This window comes from Telmatherina bonti, assembly GCF_933228915.1.
Source record: "Telmatherina bonti genome assembly, chromosome: 22".
Lineage (NCBI taxonomy): Eukaryota > Metazoa > Chordata > Actinopteri > Atheriniformes > Telmatherinidae > Telmatherina > Telmatherina bonti.
Genome location: NC_136631.1, coordinates 19,634,250 through 19,658,971, shown reverse-complemented (window position 1 = coordinate 19,658,971; position 24,722 = coordinate 19,634,250). Strand labels below are relative to the sequence as shown.

The following is a 24,722-nucleotide window of genomic DNA, read 5'->3' as shown; positions in this document are numbered from 1 at the left end:
GCTGGCCTTAATCTTCTCCACAGCTGACATCTTAATAACTCAGCCTTCTCCATCCATTTCCACAGGAGACATCCGGATAGGGGGTAAGGATTAGTTTAATGAATTTGACAATTAGTAACAGAAGTTAATGACTGCATGGGGCTAAGTACCCTGATGGACATGGCTGGGGGGACTAAGGGCTTCCATTGCTCTGGGCCATAGATCCTCATTAATAGCTTCTCTGCCTGCTGGAGAGGACAGGGGAAGCCAGGCCATGCCTTTGTTTAGTCTTCATCTGAAGATGCTGCTGGGACTTTGCTCGTTTACACGGGATCGTGCCAGACTTAGTCCCTCTGTAGGCATGAGGTAAAGTAGGGTATCGGGTCCTGACCCTCTAAGACCCCTGTCAATGAATAGGGGTCATTCAATGTTGGAAAAAGAAAAGTGACCTAAAATCAGGGTAGCTGGTAATTTCCTCGGATCTTCAGTCAGCAATCTAACAGAAGAAAAGTGCGTTTCGGGCCATGGGTCACATAAAGAAACTCAGCCTTGAGTTATCATTAAGTTGGCCAGATGTAACCTCCTTATCCAGCCAAAACATCATTTAGCTTGATAGCTCTCATAAAGTTATTAATATAATTCATTTTTATGCAGTGCTTCATAAACCACCGTGTTGATTTGTCAAATATTTTCACTATAAAGCATTTTTATTATTTTTCCACCATGGAATCAAAATTTCTTCTTTTTGTGGGAGAATGAAGACACAGAATAATTTCCAATACATCTATCCCATTTATGTCTACTCATTTTTTAATATAATTCATCCTACCTTCTCCCACAGAGGTTCAGAAAGTATAGCCAAAATTTGCAACATCAATTCCAGAGTGGCATTATCTGCCCCCTCATTCCTGCCTGTCTCCTGGTGATAACTTTAATAGCGACAAAAACATAGTCACATCCAAAAACAATAATTTCCCAAAGCAGTTGCCAAATTGTCAAGAAACAAGAGTCTCCATTGCAAACAAAGCCATTGTGAAAAATTGTCTTTTGTTATCATTACTGGTGAGCAGGCTATGTGGGGGCTTAAGGCTGTGTGATGTAAAGTAATGAGTGCCAAAAAAAAGAGGAGCCATTTAATTAGAGAAGGCAGAGTTGAACCTCACAGGTCCAAGTACCCACAAAAGTCTGCCTCCTGAGAGGTAGAGAGAGGAAGGAGAAAGAAGGAGAGAGAGAGAGAGAGAGAGAGAGAGTGAGAAATACACAAAGAAGCTGCTGTTTGTTGTTGAGCCGATGCTCTGATATTCTGTCAGGCCCTGCCAAGTTTAAAGCCAAGGGACTAAATGGGTGTTGATGTTGCACACTCCTTTAACACTCATTTGTAAATCTTCTCTGCTTTCTCTGTCTTTCCTTATTCCACTCCTTACCTCCTAATTTGCCTCTTTAGGGAGTGACATTTGCATTTAGGGAAAAGGTTATCATTGTATTAGAATAGAGTGTTGGCCTCGAGGCTTACCTAGAATTACATGACATTGCCTGCAGCCCCCTTTCCTCTGTGCTGGGTTGAAATGTTATCAGTCTAACTTAATTACTGTCACTGGGCAGTGGAATTAGCTGTAATATACAATCTAGTCTTGCACTCATTGGAGAGATATTAGAATTTGAGTAAAATCCATCCTTAAGATGTCTTGGTGTTTAACTTGGGTCAAAGAGTTAATTTCTTGCTGTGTGTTTGTCTATATGCTTTTAGCTTTATACCTGCTGCACAGTGAACATCACACACAAATATATTGCTACACACACACACAGCACATCCTTTATCTGATTAGCTGGCACGCCTATATGTAGCTGCGTGTGCGTGTGCGTATGTGAGACACTGTGTGTGTTTCAGCTCAGCATCAGGCCCCAGGCAGGGCATGGATTTCATTTAGGAAAGTATCAAAGGTTTACACGCTGTTCGCTTTAATCAGCATGTTTATCAGGCAGAGAAAAATTGCAGGAAGGGACCACAGGGAGAAGGAGGGGCGGGGGGTTATCTTAAGGACCAGTAGCCAGGGAAATTGATAATGGCTACAAGGTAATTTACTGTAGACTTGTGCATCCCTTCACTGCTTCTACCCTTGCCTCTCATTCTAATTACAGCCCATGTAATGTTCTAATGAATCTGCAGGTAGGTGTGCAGTTAGAGGAGGGGAAAGGAGGTGCGGGTGGAGGCATTTGTTTTTGTATTTATGTGTGTCAGCATTGAGCTCTTGCTTGCTCGTGTGTGCACGTTTGTTTGTGGGTGTCACTCCACATCAAGCCTGTTTTCATACAAGAAGATTGAATGCGTCTGAAGGCTGCGCCAGTATCTCTTGAGCGTGTAGTTGTCCCGCTGTTTTTGAAAAATGAATATGATATGAAAAGCAATTAGATTGGCCTTTAGCCATATTAAAGATACATGCCACTCACATTCACAAAGTTCAGTTGATACTTGAAGTTGTCACTGCAGCTTCATCTTTCAGCTCAGTGTGCAGAGGATGGGAGCTGTGGTCAGATACACTCATTTGCTGCTTACTCTTGACTGCTGATAAGCTCCAGAAAGTGCCTTTGGCAGCATTTGTACCTCCAGTCTCACACACACATGTACTCTTGTGTGCAAACCTTTCGGGGGGGGGGCTGGGCTGTAGAGACCTTGATGCAACCAGAGTGTAAACATCCCGACAGGACTGCGGTCCTATGAAAGGCATGACCTGTCAGGAATCTGGTTTCTTTGTCTTCCTCACTGCTGTGTATGTCTTTGTCCATGTGATGAGGCTCCTAAATTGAGAAGAGTATTTTTTTTTAAGCTGTATCATTACAAAACATCTTGTCCATACTGTATAATGGAAAAGGCAAGAAGTCTTCATTGTTGGGTTTCCTCTGTTTTCTTCTTCCCCACAGGAAAAAGAGGGCATTGAGGCAGTGTCTGTAGGGGCCATTCTGTCCGATTACCAGAGAGTCCGTGTGGAAAATGTGTAAGTCAAACGTTTAAGATTTAGAATACACTTTCTCTAAATTGCATACACACACACACACACATGCACACAACCTGAGTGTTCCTCTGAACTCAAATGACGCACATTCTGTGGTCCACTGAAGGAAAAGAGTACATCCTCTGTGGCCCTTACCTCGCTGGGTGTTCTAAACCTGGGCTGAGTTCTGTTTAAACATGTACACATGCACATATACATACAGTTTGTTTTGTTTATGCTGTTTTATTTAGGCTAACTTAGATTTTGGTGTGGTTTTGTTTTTTATGGAGCAATGGTTTAAAGAAGAGAAATAACATAAATGTCAGGTGTTTTTGTTAAAATAAAAAAAATCCCATTAGGGGCAGTCAGAACTCTTTTTCTTAGGAGGATCTGATCTGATGTGGTTGCCTATTTGCCTGCATTCTTCCACTTTTTGTTTCTTTCCTGCCCATTTTTCTATTTAATATGTTTTTTGTAACTCTGTTTAATGAAATGATACTTCATTAATCTCAAAAGGAAATTTAATATTATATGATTGAGGTAAATGACTAAATAAATAAGTAAAAATAAAACGCCACAAAAATGAGTCGATATGCTGTTGGAGAGGTGTTTTAACCTTTTCATCCTTTGATGGGAAACAAAATTGCAACATTAAAGCTCATGAATAATACTGATACTAACATACACAGACATTCTTTAACAGTGTTCATTTGCATACAGACAGCTTGGCTCCAGTTACCTATTGTGGTTTTGCCAGTTTCCCATTAGTTCACCGGTTGTGATGTAGAAGACAAAGGTTAAAATGTATTTCTTTTTTTTTTTTTTTTTTTTTTTGTGCTTGTCTTCTCCTCAAATAAAGCCGCTGGGCATGGCTGCAGGTGGCAGCATGAGCTGTGGTTCTACTAGGGTGGTGGCCTTGTTTTAAGTTGGGTAGGTAATGTTTGAGAGCTAGCAATATTTGAAAATGGCACCCTGTCTTGGCTCCTCCCCTTCTGGTTTTGCTTCTTGTGTGATCTGAGGCTTTTTTTATTTGCAGCTTTTTCCACCAACGATTTTCTCTTTCTTGGCTGTTTAGCGGGAGGAGGCAAATAAACCGAGCCGGGTCGGGGAAATCCTTCCTGCATTTTCTCAGCCATGTTTGCCTTCAGAGTTTACTCTTCACTTCTTTGTATTTTCATCCTAATGCTACTTATATGCAGAGTGTGGCTATCAGGTATGCGCTGCAGGAGGGGGAGGAGGGGTGCCAGAAGGAGCTTAGGAAATTTAAGAAATGAGCAGCTCTTTTTTTTTGGTCAGAACATTTTGATTGGTCAGAGTTTTTACAGATTTACAGTAAACTGAGGGATCTAACTATATTTCTTATTGTTCATGGTTACAAAATGTACAGACTACTATCAGGATGAGGAACCACTTCACCCATAGAATAAAAAAAATGTCTCTGAGCAACATAACCAACTATAGCTTTAAGTAGAAGTTGTCCAACCCATTCGCTTTAAAATTGTTTGAAAGTTGGTTATTTCCCACTTTAAATCAATTTCACCTGTTCCACAGATGTTGGCGGCTTGATTTGCAGCCACTGGCTTACCTGTGGCACCGAGAACAAGAGTCCCTGCTCTCTGAGATGATTTCCTCTGACCTACATGCTATCCTCATCAAAGTCGCTGCCTTTGGTAAGTTTTTGTCTCTTGTCCCTTTTGTTTGTCTCGGCCAGTTGGTGAACAGCCTGATGCCCCCTCATTTTCTATCAGACGTTTTATTCTCTTTTTATTTCCTCTCTAGGTGCCATGTTGGTTAAGTTGTGTTTGGCATCAAGATAGAAAAAAAAAAAAAAGAGAAGTGAATAAGTAAAAAATAGCAGAGAAAAAAATGGCGTAACTGGAGAGAAAAAGAGAGACAAGCAGAGTAATGCCCAAATCATTAATCTGCAGTTTAGCAGTGGTGTTAAGACTTGCGCCAGCGGCGAAGGTATTGAAGCAGAGAACAATATGAAAAGATAAGAAGCACAGGGGGAGGAGGAGTGATGGAAGTGCGCCGTGGTGTTGGGAGGGTGGGTGGCAGTTGAGAAATAATCACAGGTAATCGCACTGCACATTAATGCAACCTGTCAATAAGTGACGCATGTCCCATTGTGTGTGAGAAACACCGCTTTCCCCGCCGATGCATAGCTCTCACTACATGGACCGTGAAGTGAAGATTAAAATCAGGTATCTCTCATTTACTGTTTTCAACTGCTTCAGCACTGAGCGAAGAGGTTAATGTGGTGTCACATGCTCTCTACTTGCCTGTTTTGAAGCCTGAGGACAAGAATATCAGATTACTGAATAACAGGGGAGACCAAAAAGAAGTTGTTTTTTTTTCCCCCTTTCTCAAGTACATCATGTTAAGATTCCTACCTGTATCTACTTGACAGTGCAGCTGGATCCTCTTTGACTGAACTAGTGATAAATGATAATTATGGCTACAAATGGTTCTTTTTACTCTCAAACTACTCGTGGAGATAGATCATCATATAGACACTGTTTACGTGCTGTTAAGTGCTTGTTGTCACCTTTGAAAGCAATCAGTCGAAAAGGGGACCACGGCTGACTGATGACCTGCAGAGCTGAGTAGCGTGTGTGGAATATTCTACATATCTTTCAACACTGCTCAAATAACCTCTATGGAATGCTCTTGCTAAGCCATTTATCTTTGGTACTTTAGTTAGTGGAGCCATTTCTCATTTTTTAATGGCTCTGATGACGGACTTTATGGCAATAAATAATCCAACTTGTCAGATGCCCATCAGAGGAGGGATGATGTCAGTGTCCGTGTTTTCAAGATGTTTTATTTTCCACTGGTTTAGTAATGTAGCATATAAGTTGAATTTGTTATTTTGAAATTTTTAGTACCTATATAACCAAGTGAATTCAAAGAAGATCGACATTCAGCATTAATGGATCAATTGTAAGTCTTGTAAAGAAAACGCCCCACTTTGAGCACCTCAGTCACCTTCTAACCCTGCTATCTCTACTGGGCTTTTTAATCTAAACACAACTTTGTCTAAAAGCAAATTCTCAACATTTTTTGAAAGATTATAATTAGAAAGGAAAATTACCTCGGGTGCCTTTGAGTGTGTGTGTCTTGGTGTAGAGGTTTGTGCAAGCATGTGTACATGTGTGTTTTGGCTACAGGTAAAAAGAGCAGATCATATCAGGCCTGACTTCTCACCTGTCCCAGGGCAGTAGTAATTAGAAAGGAGAGAATTGAATAGGGGGACGACCGCCCTAGGCAATTTAGGCAGCGCTCATATAATTGCAGCTTTGGTGGGAGCAGGTCTGAGCAGTGAGGTTTGCTGTTTTGGGGAGATTGGGTGACAGAAGGGCGTACCTGGTGTGCTTTGGTGTTTCTGTGTGTTTGTGTGTGAGAGAACAAAAGAAGGAGATTTTGAGGGATTTACTGGTGCAGACCCTGTTAGGAGAAAAACAACTTTCACAGAGCAAAGGTTAAGTCTGCATCTGAGCCGACAACTACAACAGCTGATGATATTCCATGGTCGTTTGGGATGGGTGTTATTTAAAATTATTTAAAGTTATTTAAAAATGATTTCCCAACATCTGTCTGTCTCACAGAAAGGAAAACAACTCTTACTTTTTTCTTTCTTACTGCCTTTATTCTTGTCTTTCTTTTTTCTTTGAGTAAAAAAATGACTGCCCAAATGCAGGATGATTTTTCAAGTGAATTCAGTTCAATTCAGCTTTTTGTATGGCACTACTTCACAACAATGTCATCTCAGTGCACTTTACAGACACATCCATTGAAGCCAATTTATAATAAATAGCCTAGCTGAGAGAGAATCCAACAGATTGCTCCATCCTGAGTATGTATGCATTCATTAAACACAAGTGTTTATTAATGTCCTCGTGGCAACATGAAACCACAAAAGAAAAAAGAAAATCACAATAATTAAAAGAGATAAATAAGCTACAAGTTCAGCTATGCAAGTCTCGCTAATGAATGTCTGAAAAGGCTTGTTACCAAAGAAAAAGGTATCCTTTACTTGGGGAAATGTCTTGTCATAATAGCATATCTCTTGAGTTAGCCCTGCTAATTGGCATCTCCAAAAGATAAAATTAAATATTCATGAAAGATAATTGATTGATTAGTGCAGGTGTGTATCAGGGCACAGGTCCAGCAGTTAATTGGTCTGGAGCTCCAGAGATAATTTGCATGTGTGAAATCAGGTCTGGCTGCAAGATCTTTTACCCTTCACATGAGCATGGCCTTTGAGCCACCAAGAGAAGAATTTCCATCACATACCTGCCTTTGCTGATCACTTTAACACTCATAGCCACACATTTGGTTTCAGTATATACCTAAAAGGTGACTGATAGTGAAAGACATGGAAATAAAAAGGAAAAATACAAAATTCTGCCTACTGTGCAATGCTTTCCTTCTACACACACACACACACACACACATATGTCTCAAGTTTGGCCACTTGAATTTATTTTTTCTTTTTCTTTTATAAAAAGTGTGATGGCTACACAACTCACACATCCTATTTATTCTACAGAGTATAATTTAATAGCTTGACAAATTTCAGATATAACCTTAATCTTATCAGACTTTTTACAATGTCTCTTCCCCTCTTCTTTTTTCCCTTTCTATTCAGTATTTATCTGTCTGTCTTGCAAAGATTAGTTGATAGTGAACAGCTATTGTTTTGGCATAGGTCTTGTAGGGCATTGTTTAAAAGCTCATGCAGCTCACCTATGAGGGAGGAGATGCTTATTTCATCCATTTAAAGGCTAAAATGTTACACATCATGAATCCAATTTTCTCTGCCTTTTCTCTCTGAAGGCAGAGATTAAAGCCAGGCTGTCAGCCGGCATGTCAGATCTTAAGACAACCCGCGGATGTCTGCGATACTGCGCTCAGCTCAGCTCAGACAGTATCTAGAATCTCGCTGCTTCTAATTTGGCATTAGGCTCAGTAAGCAAAATTACAAGCAGTTTCAATTGAATTGGTAACTCAGTGCTGTCGGTTTACAAAAGTCAAACCTTATGAGGTGGGAAAGGCTAATCTTGGTTGCTAAAAAATGGAGCCAATTAAAGCTCTGGGGATAATTGGCTTTGACTCCTGGAAGGATAGAAATGAGAATAACTTCTTGTGTTGGATAAGGTTATGTTGTGTTAAAAAAAAAAGTTTTTCTTTTTCCTGAGATTTATTTTTTAAACTGTTTTAAATGTTTTGTTGACATTTTACAGCTTTTTTCTGTTTGGTTTACTTCAATTATTATTTGGCTCTTTTGGAATTTTGCTTTCTTTTCTTGGTTCTTAGAAAAACCAGAGGAAAAGCCCAGTTGCCCATAAGCAAGCACGGAGGATTATCATAACTTGGATGACTGATTATCTATACACGCATATTGACTTATGTTATGTGTTAAATACTGGTCAGCAATAGCATCTGAACCAACTGCTTGACACTGTGAACGTAGCCCTTATACAGTCTGTGGAATGAGGAGTGTTCCTCTCGGTTACTGAGAGTTGTAGAAACAGAACACTGCTTTGCAACGAGGGGATTAATGTTATTCACTTCACAAATTTCTACCTGTTTTTCCCACTGAAGTACAAAATTAGCTAGTTTAAATAGCTGGGTATCCTGGTTATCGTTGCCTTCTTCCTTAATTTCAACGCACTAAATGCTGACAGTGCTTTTAGAAAATGCACTCTCTCATTACTGGACTCCCTGGTTTTAAAGTTCACTAAATTTAATTGGAGTTTTATAGGCTAATACGAGGTAAAAAGCCCTTTTAAAGGAGTACCATTCCTCTTAGTCTCTCCTAGGGAAGCTCCTCTCTCTCTAAAGTGTGGTCTTGCTGTCTTTGGCGGCAGACTAATGGCAGCTTCTAGTGGGCTTATTTGGGTTTAATGTGGCATAATGAGGTCAGGTAATTGGGTTTAGGTCAAGTTGTAAAACAGGTTCAGAGGAGACAGAGATGTGAAGATCATGTAAATGAGTGATGTTAGACTGGCGAAGACTCACACACCAGTGGCTACTTTAGGAGTTTGCAAAGCTTGTATTCTACAAATTCATGCTCATTCCACCTAGGCTTGTGTCCGAATGGTTAGAACAACCTTAATTTAGTCAGAAATATCAATTAAGAGAACACTCAGACAAGTGCTAAGTGATCTTGAGAGAAATAGTTCCATGTTAATGCTGTATTTGCTACGTTTTATCGCTCACTCCTGTCTTCTTCTTCCCTGCCTGTAAATATCAAATCAAGTGTCATATATTATTTAAGAGTTGGGAAGTTAATGAACATATTAAAAAACGCTGTATCCCCTCAGCAATTTGGAGCCAATTATTAAAATTTGTTAAAAGGCATGACTAATTAAAGAGGATATTTAAATTGGATTGAATTTTAATGCTTTTTTTCCACCCTCCTTATTACCTTTGTGGCAGGGTTAAGATGAGAGGATGTTGAGATTAGATATTCTCACACTAATTAAGACCACAGATCCCCTGGGAAGAGAATAAGGGTCTGCACATTCTCTCTCTCTCCACACCCTGTCTATCCTCCTTCTCACCCTCCCTCCCACTGTGTTGGCCCTCCATCTCTCCCTCATAGCGCTGGACCACGAGGGCCCGGAGGATAGATACTGCTGGATTAAGATGAACCCGGGATGCTATGCGACATCCCTCCTTCACATCGTCTCTCCATCGTCTCTCGTCTTCCATCCATTGCTCCCCATGGGGCCCTTAGATGACACATTAACCTTTGAGGTTGTCAGGCCATGAGAGGAGAGAGATTCTCACATTAGGATTAACTTTGTTCCTCTAATTAAACACATGAACATGCCGATGAACTGGGCCACTTGATGTCTACGAGTAACAGAGCTATATTGGGTTTTCAGCTAAATTATTAGGCCAATTCAGTAACTATATTTTTAATTCATTGTCATTGCTGTCACAACTCCACATCACTGTGTATCAGTTGCTCGTTAAGGATTATGCCTGTCACTTCATGAACAAAAGCACATAAAAACATGGAAGAATTAAGGCTAGCCATCACATTTGACCATCTAGATATAGTTGTTTTGTTCCAGCAACTTTGCTCTCATATTTTAGATAACAATCTGTTGTCTTATGCCAAACATGGCAATAGGAGCAAATAACTACAGAGATTGGAATTTCCTCAAATTTAGCATTTTACATTCATGTCCTGTTATGTTTTTATTGTTTCATTCTCTGTGGAAACCACCTGGTACCCAGGGTTAATTTTTTTCCTTTTTCTTTTCTTTCTATTTTTTTGTTTTTTTGTCCCGAATGGTAAAGAATGTGCAGTAGGAAGTTGTAGGCTGCACTTTTTCTGTGACAGGGTTAGGTGGAGTTCATTATGGTGGCCACAAATACAAGTAATGGGATTTGTGCAACAAAGAGTACATCCCACCAGTGCTTTTCAAATTTATAAAGTAAGGTATGATTTTTTCCTTTTTATTTGTTCTACTTTTACATGATCCTGAAATAAAACTGATCAATATGCCAATCTTTCTTTTAGGAGAGGCAATTTCTTATTAACATTAACTCAATAAACATTTTTCTGGATTGCATTTCGAATGGTTGATTTTACTTGTTTTTGTTTTTTCTTGTCTGGGGAGTGAGGGCTGGTGAGGCTGTATTTTAGGAGTGTGGCACCACTGGGCATGCATACAAAACTCCACACTGACTTCGCTTCCCCTTCTTCTGTTCTCTCCCATGCCTGTGAGTCACTTCCATGCACCATTTCAAGGGAAGGAGAGGAAAAAGGCAAATAAACAAGATCTCTTTCCAGAGTTTATGTTCTCAAAGGGAACTAGATGTGCAAGGGGGGAGGAAGGGGTTGGCAGGCAAGGATGTGTAAGGGGGAGTCTGTGGCGAGCAACTGAAAATTGTTGCCCTTACCCAGAGAGATCTGTGTACACTACTTGCAAAGTCAAACAAATAGATCCAGGGTGCAGGTTTACATGTGTGTTTGTGTGACTGCCCGTAAACCTCCCTGCCTGTCATCTTTAATCACTGTTCTCTGTTCCTGATCAGACCTTTCTCTCTCTTTCTCTCTCTCTCTCTCTCTACCTCTCTACTCCATACATTTGTCTGTTTGTAATGGTATTTGTTTGTGTATTTCTGTCTGTTTGTGTTGCTTTGTGTATATTCACATGTGTTTTCCATGCGGATGGCAGGCCTGGATCCAGAGAAGCACTTAGGAAAATCCCTGGCTGACATGGAATCCTATTTGAAACAGGTCATTTACTGGTAGATAACCTGCTTAACTATTGATATCAGCTTTTTAATGAATAAAACGTACAAATGATTCTAAAGGTCAAGATTGTTTTCAGTTATTTAATTGTTGAAAGTATTTTCTCAACATTAGGTTGAATTCCTGTTAGCTTTTTTTTGGTCTTTCAGTATCTGTATATTTTTTCCTGTATAAATTTAGTCTCTTTCTTGCACAGTAGTTAATAGTTTAACCATTGTGAAGCAGATTCAAATATTTTTCTCTATAACTGTCTAGATGTGTATAAGATATAGGGACACCTGCTAAATTAATCTGTAATCGTTGCGTAGGGTTGAGAAGGGGGACTTCTTGTGCCTTTGTATGTGAATTGCCAGTTGTAAAGTAATTAAAAGTTTTTTCAAGCAATTTTATTTAGAAAAAAAAGCATAAAAGATTATCATAATACTTAATAAGAATTTTTTAAAACAGCCAACCACAAATGAGTGACATGCTCATGGCTATGCCCATCTTATTTTTACATTCTGAAATATGTTAGAAAATTAATTATTTAAATTAAATTTATTATTGACAGATAGTTTAGCTTTTTACTGTAGTGTAAATTCTTGTGTAATTTAATTCCTGTGTAATATAAATTTTTTAAAAGTTTTTCAACTTAAAAGTTTGTTTTGCCCAGTAGCTCTCCCAGAAGTATGGAGTCCATATCTGCGGAGAAGGAGGTGAATATGAGACATTCACACTTGACTGTCCTCTCTTCAAAAAGCAAATAGTCATGTGAGTAAAACTAAAAAAAAAACATTGCTATGCTTTTTCTCGATGTGTGGCAGCAGAATGCTGGAAAAAAATTATATTTCCAAGAATTTCAGGGAATGTTTTGTGCATTTATGCAGTGATGCAGCAGAGACAGTGATCCACTCAGCAGATGCGTTTGCTCCAGTTGGCTACTTGCGCTTCACCAAAATGCACACAGAGAGTAAAGTGAGTTGAACTTTGTTCACAAATAAGATCAATTCTCTTCCATTCTACATCCATTTTTTTTTTACCAGCAAAAGTTTTAGCTGCTTTGGGGTTGATTACTTAAAAACTACTCTCAGGGCAAAATAAATACAAGAACAAACCCCTTTGGTGTCTGATAACTTTGTGGAGGAGAGGAGATATACAGCACTTAAGGGCAGGGCTCAGATCGACCTCCAGAGGGCCTTTCGAACTCTCTCTCTCTCACACAGTCTTGCTTTCGGTCTTTCCCTTCATCCCTTGCTCTTGCTCCTCTAGCCCCACATGGCCTACTTTGACGTCTGCAATATTCACTGCAGCCTGAAACTAGGCCCAGATTAATAAACATGTCTGCTCACATTAAGGCATTTTGCATTCAGGTAGCTGGCTAAGCAGACACAAGCAGGGATTGCAGGGAGGGAGTGGGAATTGGCTTTTGGTAAATTGGAAGGCCTCACAGACCTGAAGCTTGGCAAACATTTTACTTTACTTGCAAGAGCGGATAACTCAAGACTATTTTAATTATTGTAGGAAAGCTGGCATGAATGTAATTAACTTTTTTAAGTTTGCTTTTAATAACTCAGTTTGAAATTGTCTGGTTTCATAAGTGTCCTACTATCACATTAGTGTTTCTGCTGACAGCAAGTGCTTCATGTATTAGTTGCTAAAAGTTAGGAGGGTTAAGGGTTACAATCGGGATCAGCATGTCTTTAGGGAAGAGCATGGTTTGTGTATGTGTTTCTTTGCTTATCATGCAATAATATGCACATGTGCTTTTGTATTTATGCGCAGAGAGCCTTTTGTATGTACTGTATATGTTCATCCTAGAAGGGGGATGGGGCTTATGGACAGAAAACATACCCCCATCCTACAACCTCTGTGACCCTGCAGCCTCTCTCCCTGCAGCTATATATTTTTTCTGCTCTCCACACTGCTGCTTCCACCCCCATCACAGCAACACACACACACATAAACACACATATCCCTCTAGCCCCCCCTAGGTTGCTGGGGAAAGAGCAGGGAGATCCAGAGCCTGAAAGAGTAGGAGATGGGAGGGAGGAAGCAGGATGTAGGGGAGGGGAGGGGAGGGGGGGGCAAACAGGGGAGAACCTGCCCTGATTCAGCCTTCTGAAGCTCTTCTCGTCAGGGTGACAGATCCGCAGTGACACCAGCACTAGAGGAAACTGCACCAGGCTCAGGGGGTGGGGAAGGACCACCATCATTTGCCCTCCGTTAATGCTAGTCAAGCTATTTTTCATGCTGGCCAGGAGAGAGGGGCTGAAGTATAATTAATTTGATTATCATATGGCGTAATGTGGCTGACAGCAGACGAGGGGGGTGAATGAGTGTCGGACAGCGTGGGGGGTGTGGCGAGGAAATATGAAATATGTATTTAAATGCGTGACGCCCCAGCAAAATTTGGCAGGTAATATGTTCGCCTTAGAGAATGATAATGATTTGTTATTTAAAGCAGTAGCAGAGAGCAGAGGCAAACTGTGAGTAAACGCATGAAAAGAAAATGCTGGTGAAATCCAAAACATGTCTCACACGTCTAGTCGTGAGCGTTGATTGACAGCCAGCATGATTGAATCTACAGTATCAGAAAACACCACTCCCTATTTGCCTGAACCACGAATATGTTAGCATGTTGTTTCATATTCATTCACCTTGAAGTTATGTGTGTCTGGGTCCTTGTCATGAAAGACTGACACACACACACGCACATACACACACACACTGCCTTCTTAGTGGGATATTTGAAAAGGTTGGCTAATTATGCAGCGTTTTGTCTGTCTTTGCGAAAGGCTCTGTGCTCTTTGGTGGGCATTTGGCCTGATGTATTCCCTGTGGTGCTTTATTGCAGGATGTGGTGGCGAGAGCTTTGCCCCATGGTAGTTGTCCTTGCCAGAGCACCATTGACAAGATGACTGAGGAGGTGGAATATGCTGATCAAGTCGAAGACAACCAGCACAAATTTACATCAAACTGTGACCTTAGTTGTCAGTGGGGGCACGGTGAGACTCATTTGTTGTGAGGCACTTGCATGCTGACACGCATGCATGAGTGTGTATTTATGTCTGTGTGTGTCAAATGATATCTTTGTGTGACGTGCGCTCCCTGGTTCTGTGTCATATGCAGCCAGCATCATGATGCTAGTATTTTTGATTGACTGTTTGACAACGGCTGACGTTTTAGACTGTGTGAATAGATTTCTGTGCTGGCCTACACTATCTTAGCATGCATTGCCTCTTAGTCAGCCTATGGTTAGAAATGAAGTTAAAATTTTTCTAAAAGTTTTTAAAAAACTTTTACTTTTACGAAGATATCCAGTGCAACTTAAAATATTTGTGTAAATCCAAACGTTTTTTTCTTCATGATATTGTATTTCCTCCAGCAGATATCTCTCTATCTTGCTCATCTAGAAGTTTCAGAGGCTATCAGTGGATCTGTGGCATCAACGGGCTTCAGAGTCAAGAACCTGAGATAGAGAATCAGGCAATGGCAGCATTCACACAGCTGCAGAGTAAGAAAATGTGTTTAAAGGAGCAAATGTCAAGAAAGAAGAAAATCTTTTTTTTTTTTTTTTTTTTCAGAAAGTGGTGTACCGGCTTTTGGAAATCTTATTTAATTCCTCAGGAAAAACACAGGGGTCTCTGGAAAAGTTTTATTTGGCAACTCTTATTGTTAAGACAGCGAGGCCCATCAAGGATGATCCTTCCTTGTACCACCTATATTGTTAACTTTTCCTTAATCAGATAAATCAACTGAGAAGCAATTCTTGTTTAAAATGACAACCTGAGCTGAACATGAAACAAAGCAAGAAATAAGCACACAGCATGTTCAGACACTTATCCAACCTGAAGAGCAGACTGTTTAATCACACACCAGTTACATCTCCATAGTAGCTTCTTCCCTTCCACAGTCAAACTGGTCAAACACTTAAACAATAGTTTATATATGTTGAATATAAAAGACTAAAGTGCAACATAACTGATTTGAACAGTTATACAATGTGTGATCAAAGCTGCCAAGTTTTCATCTCTCACTCAGACATGTATTTTGTTGTATTTTTTTCTTCTGATTCTGTTTTGTTTTTGTTTTTATTACCTATATGTTGCATCACAAGCCCTTACATTTACATACTATAAGGCAATGAATTTTAATAAAACAAAAGATCTTCCTTGTAATCTGAAGGTGACGATATTGAATTCTTTTGTTTAGTGGTTTCTAAGCCGCTTTCGACTCCTTATTGTGACCCTAATATGATTATAGCTGAAGCCACTTTGAGCAAACTTGTCTATCTCATGGGCATTTTTCTTTCTCATTGCTGTGTCAGACACACACTGGGTTATGCAGTAGAGCATGGCAACTTATTCCTGAGTCAGAAGTGTTTGTCAGCTCAGGAGGCAAACTCTTGTGTGTCAAAGCCCTTCAAAAGAATAAGACAGTGAGCTGGCCACCAAACAAGGACAGGCTTTTCAAATTAACCTCAAACCAAGCCTTTTTAAATACAAACACACATTCATGCACACACAGTGTAGGCATTTTGGGTTGGTTATTCTTTTTGCCCTGAAGAAGTTTAAAAGTGCTCACTTTCACAGTGTATCTCTGTCTTTTTTTCCTCTTTTTCCTTTTTTGATGGAGATAGAAGAACAAAAGATGAAAAGCATATTTAATGTTTATGGTGCTGCGTGGCTGAACAGCCTTCACAGTGCAGAGACTATATTAAACAAGTTAATATTTAATGAACAACCTCTTTGTATGAGGGCGAAGTAGTCTGAGACACTAGTGTTGGCAAAGGAAAAACAAACTTGAAGCTCTTTTAGATTGTTGTAGGGGGAGAAGCTTTGCTTTGAGTCTTTGTGCCTGGGTTTGCATATAAAGCCTACAACGTGCACACGTGCTGTGTTTAGAAGGCTGTTGTTTATAGATGGAAGTGGGTGGGGGGGTCACTATGGCCATTTTATAATATGTTTAAATATCTTGCAGAATTTCTGCATTCTTCCCTTTTAAACAGAATGATGACATTCAATAACTTTTAATTTCTTGGACTTGAAACTTTTTCAGTAGCAGACAGATGGGGTCATCTTGTTTAAGTGTTGTTTGTTTAATGACATTGTAACGACAAACGTGCAACCCATCCACAGATGAGTTGGACAACAGGGCTTGGAAGATGAAGAACATCATCTTGGTTCATCTGTATGTGAGGAACATGGAGGACTTTGCGTTACTCAATGTGGTTTATAAGAAACACTTTGACATAAACCCCCCAGCCAGGTAAAGGTGCCAACTCATACCCCTGTTTTCTACTTACTGTTCATACTTGTCTTTATTTTGCTCTTCTTCATTTGTTTTATTTTTGAGTTTGTTTTAATATTACAAAATTTATTACACATTTTCTCTTGTATCCATGTAGAGTATGTGTCCAGGCACATCTTCCTGCTGGTCAACTGCTACAGATGGACTGTCTGCTCCATGACTGGTCTAAGCCCCTGGAGGAAGGCTGCTTTCACCAGAAAGAAGCCTTGCATGTCCAAAGCCTGTCCCACTGGGCTCCAGCCAACATCGGACCATACAGCCAAGCCCTCAGGGTAAGGCTGAACGTTCTCAAACAGGGAACACGGTTGCTAGTGGGCAGAAGCCCTGACAGATAAAATTTGGTGGCAGCGACATAAGAAAGTGGATCTTAAGTAGGTCTAACATTATAATTAACTACAGCTTTGTCACCATCAGCAGGTTACATGTTACACCAAACATCTTAGATTTACTGTGTGATAATCCCATTTTGGAAGTTGGGATATTTATTGTCAATCGATAAACTACTCATTACTCCAAACACAAGTCCGTAAAATTTCTGATACTGCGTAAAATACAAACACAAATGTAAAGGAATATTTGAAAATCTCACAAGTCAATATTTTTTGGACTAGTTTAGACATTTGACTTGTTCTTCAGAAATATTACCTCACCTTGAAGTTGTTGGTTGCAAGTCATCTCAAGAATGTTGGGGTAACAGGATAGAAGAGTAAATGGTAGGAAAAGATACAACTGGAGGAGCATATTGCAAATAATTACACTAAAGGTTATTAGACCAATAACATGACTGCTTACTAAAAGAACACCTTAGATATCCAGACTCAGTCAGAAGTAAAGTTAGGCAGAGGTTATACAATCTGTAAAAATAAAACTGTTCAAAATATGTATAGCAATTTCAGAAAAGCAACCCTCATATGTGATTGCAAATACTTTGAATATTCTGTCAAATTGTATATAATACTGGATTTCCAAGATTATATATATAAGCCTGTCAGTCTGCACTGAGAAATTCTGTCATGAAAGTCCTTGCATGGACTTAGGAACACTACCCAAAATCTCTTGATTGTGAACACAAGTTGCTGCGCCATCTACAAATGCAGGTGTTAGCTCTGTCATGCAAGTAAGTCTTATGTGATTGAAAAGTTGCCATTTTTTGTTAAAGTTCTTTTTAGAATAGATGGAGATTACAAAAGAAAGTTTGGTCACAGATGAAATTTAAAAAATGGCTTTGGAAATCATAAATGCCACATGCTCTGGGCTAAAGAACTGACAGACCATCAAGCTTGTTATCAGTGTTCTGTTCAAAAGCCTATCGGACCTCATGGGGGTGCATCAATGACCATAAAACTAGCAACCAGCACTTTGGGAAAAGAACCCCGAATGGTAAAATCACAAGTCACAGAGCAGCATATGTTCCCATCAGAATGACATCTGATTTAGGGAAGATCTTGCATAGCAACACAGGATAATACTAAACCAAATACCACATCTATTACACAGCATGATTTTATAGAAGAAGAGTTCGAGACCTCAATTTACCCCGCTTGCTGTCCAGAATTTCACCAGTTCAAAACATTTGACACATTCTTGTCCCAGAGGTTTTTAAAGCTGGTCGCCTTAGTTCCCAGATGTTAAGACTGTTGTAAAAAGATGAGAGGATGCTACAGAGTGATAAACATCACTGCCATGTCCCAACTTTTTGTAGAAATTTTGTTTAATTCCAAACTAATTATAGTACTAAATGCTCCAATTATTCAATTCTAAAGATCTCTCAAAATTGTTTGTTTTTATTTAAGATTATATGTGAAGCATATCGACAGATCAGCTTTTACTTCAAAAAGCAAATGCTTAACCTCACCGTTGTATGACCACCTCTGTTGTTTTCTTATGAGTTGCAGAAAGTGTTCTTCAGTACGTAGTACAGAAGATGGAGAGTTATTCCCTCTAAACAAACAGATTTAGTGATCCTTGTAGGCTCTAAGAAAGAAAAGGACCAAGGTATCATTGCGAAGGACAGCTCACAACCCTTTAAAGCATTACATAAAAAGTTTGCAATCAAGTGATTAAAATATATCCTACATTATGTTTCAGCATTTGCAGGATAACCAGCAGCTTTTATGCTAAAGCTTTGCAGTTTGGTTAAATTTCTCTCATGTTTATCTATTATAGCATTGAAAGCACATGTTGTCATGTTATTTGCAATATTTTGTAATTGTGTACAGTGGTGATGGACTTAAATTTCAATTTAACACATTCAGCAGGGTTAGCTGAACGTTACATTATATGGATGGAAAAAAAACACAAATTCCCTTTTTTGATAGATTTGCTGTTCAAACTTAACATACTATGTGAGGTCAATGGCTTTTAGTTGTCAGCGTGCAATGGTCTGTAGAAAAAGCAGCATTTAATTTCAGATGTATGGTCTCATATGTTTATTTATTGTTCCAGTATTTGTTTCAAACTGCAGCTATTATGCTGAACTGATAATCCAAAGCTTGCTAGATGTTTCATGGTTCTAAATGTTTTACTCAATTTCAAAAGAAATATTAAAGAATATATATATATATATATATATATATATATATATATATATATATATATATATATATGTATATGTATATGTATATATATAATAAGGTTTCCAGAAAGACATCCAGAATTAATATGTATTTTTGATTTATTGCTTCAAGAGCAAAGATGATTTTGTTGGAATGAGACTTTTGCTTTCTTTACTTGCTTTCTATATGATGTTTCCATTAAAAAATAGAAGTAAATAAATTTCAATGATGTGTACATATATATATATATGTGTGTGTATATATATATATATATATATATATATATATATATATATATATATATATATATATAGCTAAATTGAAATATTTATGATAATTGATAATGATATAAAATGTAATAAATTCTAAATGATAACTTATATTAATCGTGATATTAAAGTTTAGATTTGTAGTAGTCTATAATCATACAATGATTTATAATTGTTACAGTCATAGTTTTTGCCATCAACTCCAAGAAAATATTTTACATTTAGTAGAATGTCTTACTTTCATTATTTTATTTTATTTTTATTTTTTTTTGCCTAAAATTGTGAATACAATATTGGCCTTCAATAATTGCAAATCATCACATGCTGTTTTTATTTACCATTCACACGGTATATTTCTTTTTAATTGAAGTTACATATTTATTTCTGTACATCAGTTGTATAGTAGCTAAATAGATAAGGTATTCATATGATAATTTCAGCATTACTGTCTAAGAATAATTCTCATGGGATTTATTTTGGTCAAAAACAAGTAATATTCATGTGATTTTAAGAGGGTTAGCTTAGTGAGGGATGATCAAGGATTAAACTGACAAATGATGAAGCTTGCTTGTGATTTTTATGATGCTTTATTTAGGCTTTGCATTTTTAAGGCATTTAAAGAGTCTGAGCTTATATGCATTGCTCGACTGTATCCTTTTTGTTTCTTATAGATGTCTCTTAAGTATGGATAAATGTGTGTAGAGAAATAGGAGATGGATTGCTTTTGTCAATACATGTAAATATGCTTTCCTTTCATAGTGGGTAGTATGTATCTACTTTTTCACTTGTTTGTAAAGCTGCGTGTCGAACGTCTTTCATATTGTTTCAAACCCAGAAAGAATGTAGAATTCAAAGGAAGAGCAGAGGAAGTGTGGGCCGTGGTTGCACGGTTGGCTTGGTGTTGTGTTTACCCAGTGTGTATTATATAGGATTACACTTGTCGAGGTACTGTCAACAAGGATAGTGTCCATCTCCTCCACACTGTCCTTGATCCTGCAGCCAAATCCGTCTATGAGTGAGAACATGTGTGGATTAACCATTCGTTCAGAGCTTGACGGCATATCTCAACAGTGTGTCACTGAAGTTCAGTTTGGATTCCTGAGATGCATCCTACAGAGTTAGGTTTGCTTTTAACATGCCAGCAGTGTTTGATTTCCTCAATGAAGCCTCGTTGAGACATGAAATTGAAGTCAGCTGTGTGCATGCGCCGTTGCCTTTTGAAAACAGTGTAATCTCTCATTCCTCTAATTACCATTCATATTCATAGCAATTTGAGAAAACGGTGAGAGCAGTTTGCTTGCTCAGAGCTGTGCACGGAACTTCATACGACCCCTGCGTGTTCTCTCAATGTGTCTACTCCTCCTCCACGCTACAATGACTTAATTTGATCAAAAATGTATTAACAACTCCTCAGTGCAGCTAGAGAGTTTTACATATTGATACAATTACCCCCTTGCTGTGAGCAAGCATGCAGCCCTCCCTCATCGCTCACTAGTACCACATCGTCTGCATCTGAATGACAATTTTCCTCGGTGACTGTTGCCACGTGACACCATAGCGACAAGGCTCTGGCCTCCACAAAGGGAAAAAATAGTTGTCTGAAACCAAACAAAATTAGAACTGTCCACATTTATTTTGTGTAGAATTAGTAAATAATAGATGTGTTCCGCTACATTAAATGATTAAGCTGTGATCTTGAAGTCAGTTGTGTGTAGCAAAGGTACTTTTGTGATGACGACTGTCAATGTGGCAGTAAGTTTACTCAATAAATTATACTACATTAAATCTTGGACATATTTGTTGAACATTTCTGAAGAACTGCTTTATCATTTATCAGAAATGCCTCTAGTAATTGAGCTATTAACTAATCATTTGGTCAGTTATGTCCTAAAACACATTTGTGATTATTCTCTAGCTATATTGGAACCAGTTTATTCTTGTGTTCATTGGTTTGAAAGCTAGCACATGGCGGATGACAGAACATGACCCTGCAGAATTTAATTACAGTAGGTCTTCTCATGGAGGGCAGCTACTGGTGGAGGTATAGAGGAACTGGGTTACAGATTGGCAAGTGATGGATGCTGGACTTTCAAACTCCATCCATCTAGTCATCTGTCTGCTTGGCTTGTCATGTCTCTCGGCGTCAGCTCTCTGAAATGGCAAGCTGACTGAATGTCGGCTGGGCCTGGCAAGCTGACAGATTCCAATCTTACTTGATTTAAAGAATTAGTTAACCTTTATAATGTCAAAGCTGGGGGGCTCTTGGTGTATTGCATGTTGAGATATAATATTGCCTCAGTTTAGGTTAAAGCCGCAAGCTACAGAGTAGAAATCTGTAATTTAATTTATGCTTTGTTTTTACACTGTTTCATTTTGTTCTATACCTGACTGACACGTTTAGAGGCTGCAACATATTATACATTGTTGTATAATTCAATTACATTATTTGTAAGTGTGGTAACATCAAAACTCTTGACACTGATTGTTTGTTTTGTTGTCATATCTGAGAGAGATCTGTTTTGTGCGATATCTGCATAATGTTATGGGAATTATAAGAAATATCAGTCTTTTATTGCCCCAGTCAATTTAGAGAAAGAAACAAAAGATGTTTTCAAAGATCCACTTTGCTGCAAAATATTAAAATAAATTCTATCATTACAACAAAAGCCAAGTAATGGCATGCTTTTAAAGGGAACAAAAGTTATTGCTGCTTATTTTGTCAATAACTAGAGGAGCTTTTAAACAATTCTGTTGCATTAACATAATAGCAGGAATAAGGGCATGGATCTCTCTTTTTTAAGCAATCCGTATTCTACATTTTTCAACAAAGATGCACTTGCAGTAATGGCAGAGGATCTTGCCAATGATTTTGCAGATAAATAAATTACCTCTATCATCTACAAATGTCAGACTTAGCAACAGGAGCCTCAAACTGCAGGATTTTTTTTTTTTCCACGTCTTTTTAAATTAATGCTGCTTATTTGGTCAGATTCCCTTTGGAGGCACATTTATAGGGAAGCACAATGGCCACAGCAGGTTTGAATAGAAGGACTATCAGCTGAATGGTTGTTAAACATCTCTTCTTTCCTGTTAAGGTAAGTGGCTCACCCCTGGGATATTTGCAGGGAAATTATACTCACTGATCAGATTCTGTGGGGTGTGTTTAGGGAGCTGACTGCACCAGTCAGCCTCAGGTTGCCACTGAGCACCAGCCCCTTGCCTCAGTCCCCTAATTGTGAGTGACAGTCAATATTGTAGGAGATTGTCTTGCACGAGACTGCGATAGGATTTGCATTGGATTTTGAAAATCGTCAAAATGGACTGTGAGGCATTAGGAAGGAAGTGAACCTGACGCTGCCTATTAACATCAGAGAGAGGCGGGAGGTAGAATTTGAATAATCTCCTTACCGCAGTGTAAATATCTAAAAACAAAAGGTTGAACTTTGTCTGGCCTTTTTCATGGGGACTTGAGAGGTCAAATCAAGTTAGAGGGAGGTTGGGCCACCCATATTGGACCAAGCAGTCTTTTTAGTTTTTTTTTTTCTGCTAAGCTGAAGCCTCGGTTTACTATTATTGACAAATAGACACTGTAAAGTATTTTATCAATTATTGTTTTGAAGGTGTCTTTTCTAAAATGACTTGCAATGTAAAGTGGGAGAAGGCATTAAATTAGAGACATGGCAGTGAAATGTAGATAATGGTCTGAAGCTAAATGCACAATCCCAATAACAAACATGTTTCAGCCAGTCATTTTGCATTTGTCTTGTAAGAGAAGCATACTGATAAATTTCAACTGAGAAAACTAAGCACCGACTGAGTGATAAATAGCACAAATTAAGGTAAGTGCTTTACTTTTACAGTTTGTTCTCACTGACAATGTTTCACTGCTGCAAAACAGTCAGTGTGCAAAATTCAGCGAGCCTTTCTTCACCTCCATCACAACAAATACCCCCCCCCCCCCCCCCCCGTCCCACCTCCTCAAACTTCCTCAGCACACATCTACCTCAATTACCACAGAAGAGTAATTAGCTTAAAAACAGTGTGTGTGCATGCATCTGTGTTCAGGGTGGTATTCATGCTGCACGGACAGATTAATTAGAACATTTAACTTCATTTCTAATACAACAAAATTAATCCCATAAAATATGAGGGATCTCGGAGGAGGTACCTGTCAGGATCTGACGCCTCTCCCCTGTTTGCCATAATCTATTAAAACCTTGCTTTTATCTCACCTCTCCCTTGTCATACTTTATGGATTTTTTCATAAACATGGCCCATACTTCATAAATGTCTCAATTTTCTAGTCTATTAACATTACTTCAAAAGCGCTTGATAAAAGAGGAGGGCATGCATGAAATAATGCACCAATAATATGAAATGCTGGAGGCTAGAACAGTAGGGGCGGCTCTCCAGCATGCACACTCAGACAGTGCAAGGGATGTTATCAACTTTAATAAAAGAACAAATGATCACTTCCAACTAAGCAGGAGGGGAGATGAGGTTGTGGGGAAGGGGTGGGGCCAGGGGGAGAACAGTTGTCGAGTAATTGAGTCGATGAAAAATGAGGTCTTGAAGGCTCAGCAGTTTGAGCAGTTGTGAGATTGAAGGCAACTCAAAGCTGCTGTGTTTTTTAGCACATGTAGTTACTTGCTCTTTGTTGCAGCAGAGGATGTTAACACAGATTTGTTTTTTCTTTTCATTTCACAGAAGGCAAAAGCAGAATGGGCTTGTTGTTTCTTTTCCACAATGCTCGACTTGTGTGCAATGAGTTGAACCTTTTGTCTGGGGAGAGTTGAAGAGCTTTTGACTGACAGTCAAGCTTTGCCTCAGAGCCATTTCCCTGCGAGAATTGATTCAGCTCCTATCTCTGAACATCACCTGAGTCCGTCTCTGTCGGCCCCTTCCTAGACACAGAGGTCAAGTGTTTTCACATGAATTTGGACACATGGGGAACACACTGATCAAACCCAGTAAGACCTGACCGTAAAGGTGTTTCTGCTGTACACCTTGAGGCCAAGTCTCACAGGGATACATATGGACACACACATACACACACTTACACCTTTGTGCTCTTTGTGATAGGCTCAGACTCTGTGACAAGGTGAACTGGTTTGTTTAAAGGTGAACTGGTTTGGTTGTTTGAAAAAAAAAAAGTCATTTGCTGAGTCACTCTAACACTCATGTCTGACAGGAAAGGCATGCGATATAGGCAACATAGTGTACAGATATTGTCTCAAAGTATATTGTGTATTTATACTTTAATATATGCTGATGGCTTATGTTAAAATTGGTTCTTGTGTACCATGAAGATGTACTGGATTCAAGAATGCAACCACTGCAGGACCGCCAGGCCCCTACTACC

General features: G+C 38.9%; 1 protein-coding gene across 1 annotated transcript in view; it reads left to right on the top strand.

The window, feature by feature from the left end:
- The window catches only part of dph6 (diphthamine biosynthesis 6), a gene marked incomplete at its 3' end in the record, with an annotated part of 56,613 nt that overhangs the window by 13,688 nt on the left and 18,203 nt on the right, over positions 1-24,722 (top strand). The window contains exons 4-12 of the mRNA XM_079262263.1: positions 2,899-2,972; positions 4,521-4,639; positions 11,171-11,232; positions 11,903-11,997; positions 12,114-12,201; positions 14,081-14,231; positions 14,615-14,740; positions 16,365-16,494; positions 16,634-16,808. Coding sequence (XP_079118389.1) covers positions 2,899-2,972; positions 4,521-4,639; positions 11,171-11,232; positions 11,903-11,997; positions 12,114-12,201; positions 14,081-14,231; positions 14,615-14,740; positions 16,365-16,494; positions 16,634-16,808 — 1,020 coding nt within the window. The remainder of the gene's footprint in view (positions 1-2,898; positions 2,973-4,520; positions 4,640-11,170; positions 11,233-11,902; positions 11,998-12,113; positions 12,202-14,080; positions 14,232-14,614; positions 14,741-16,364; positions 16,495-16,633; positions 16,809-24,722) is intronic.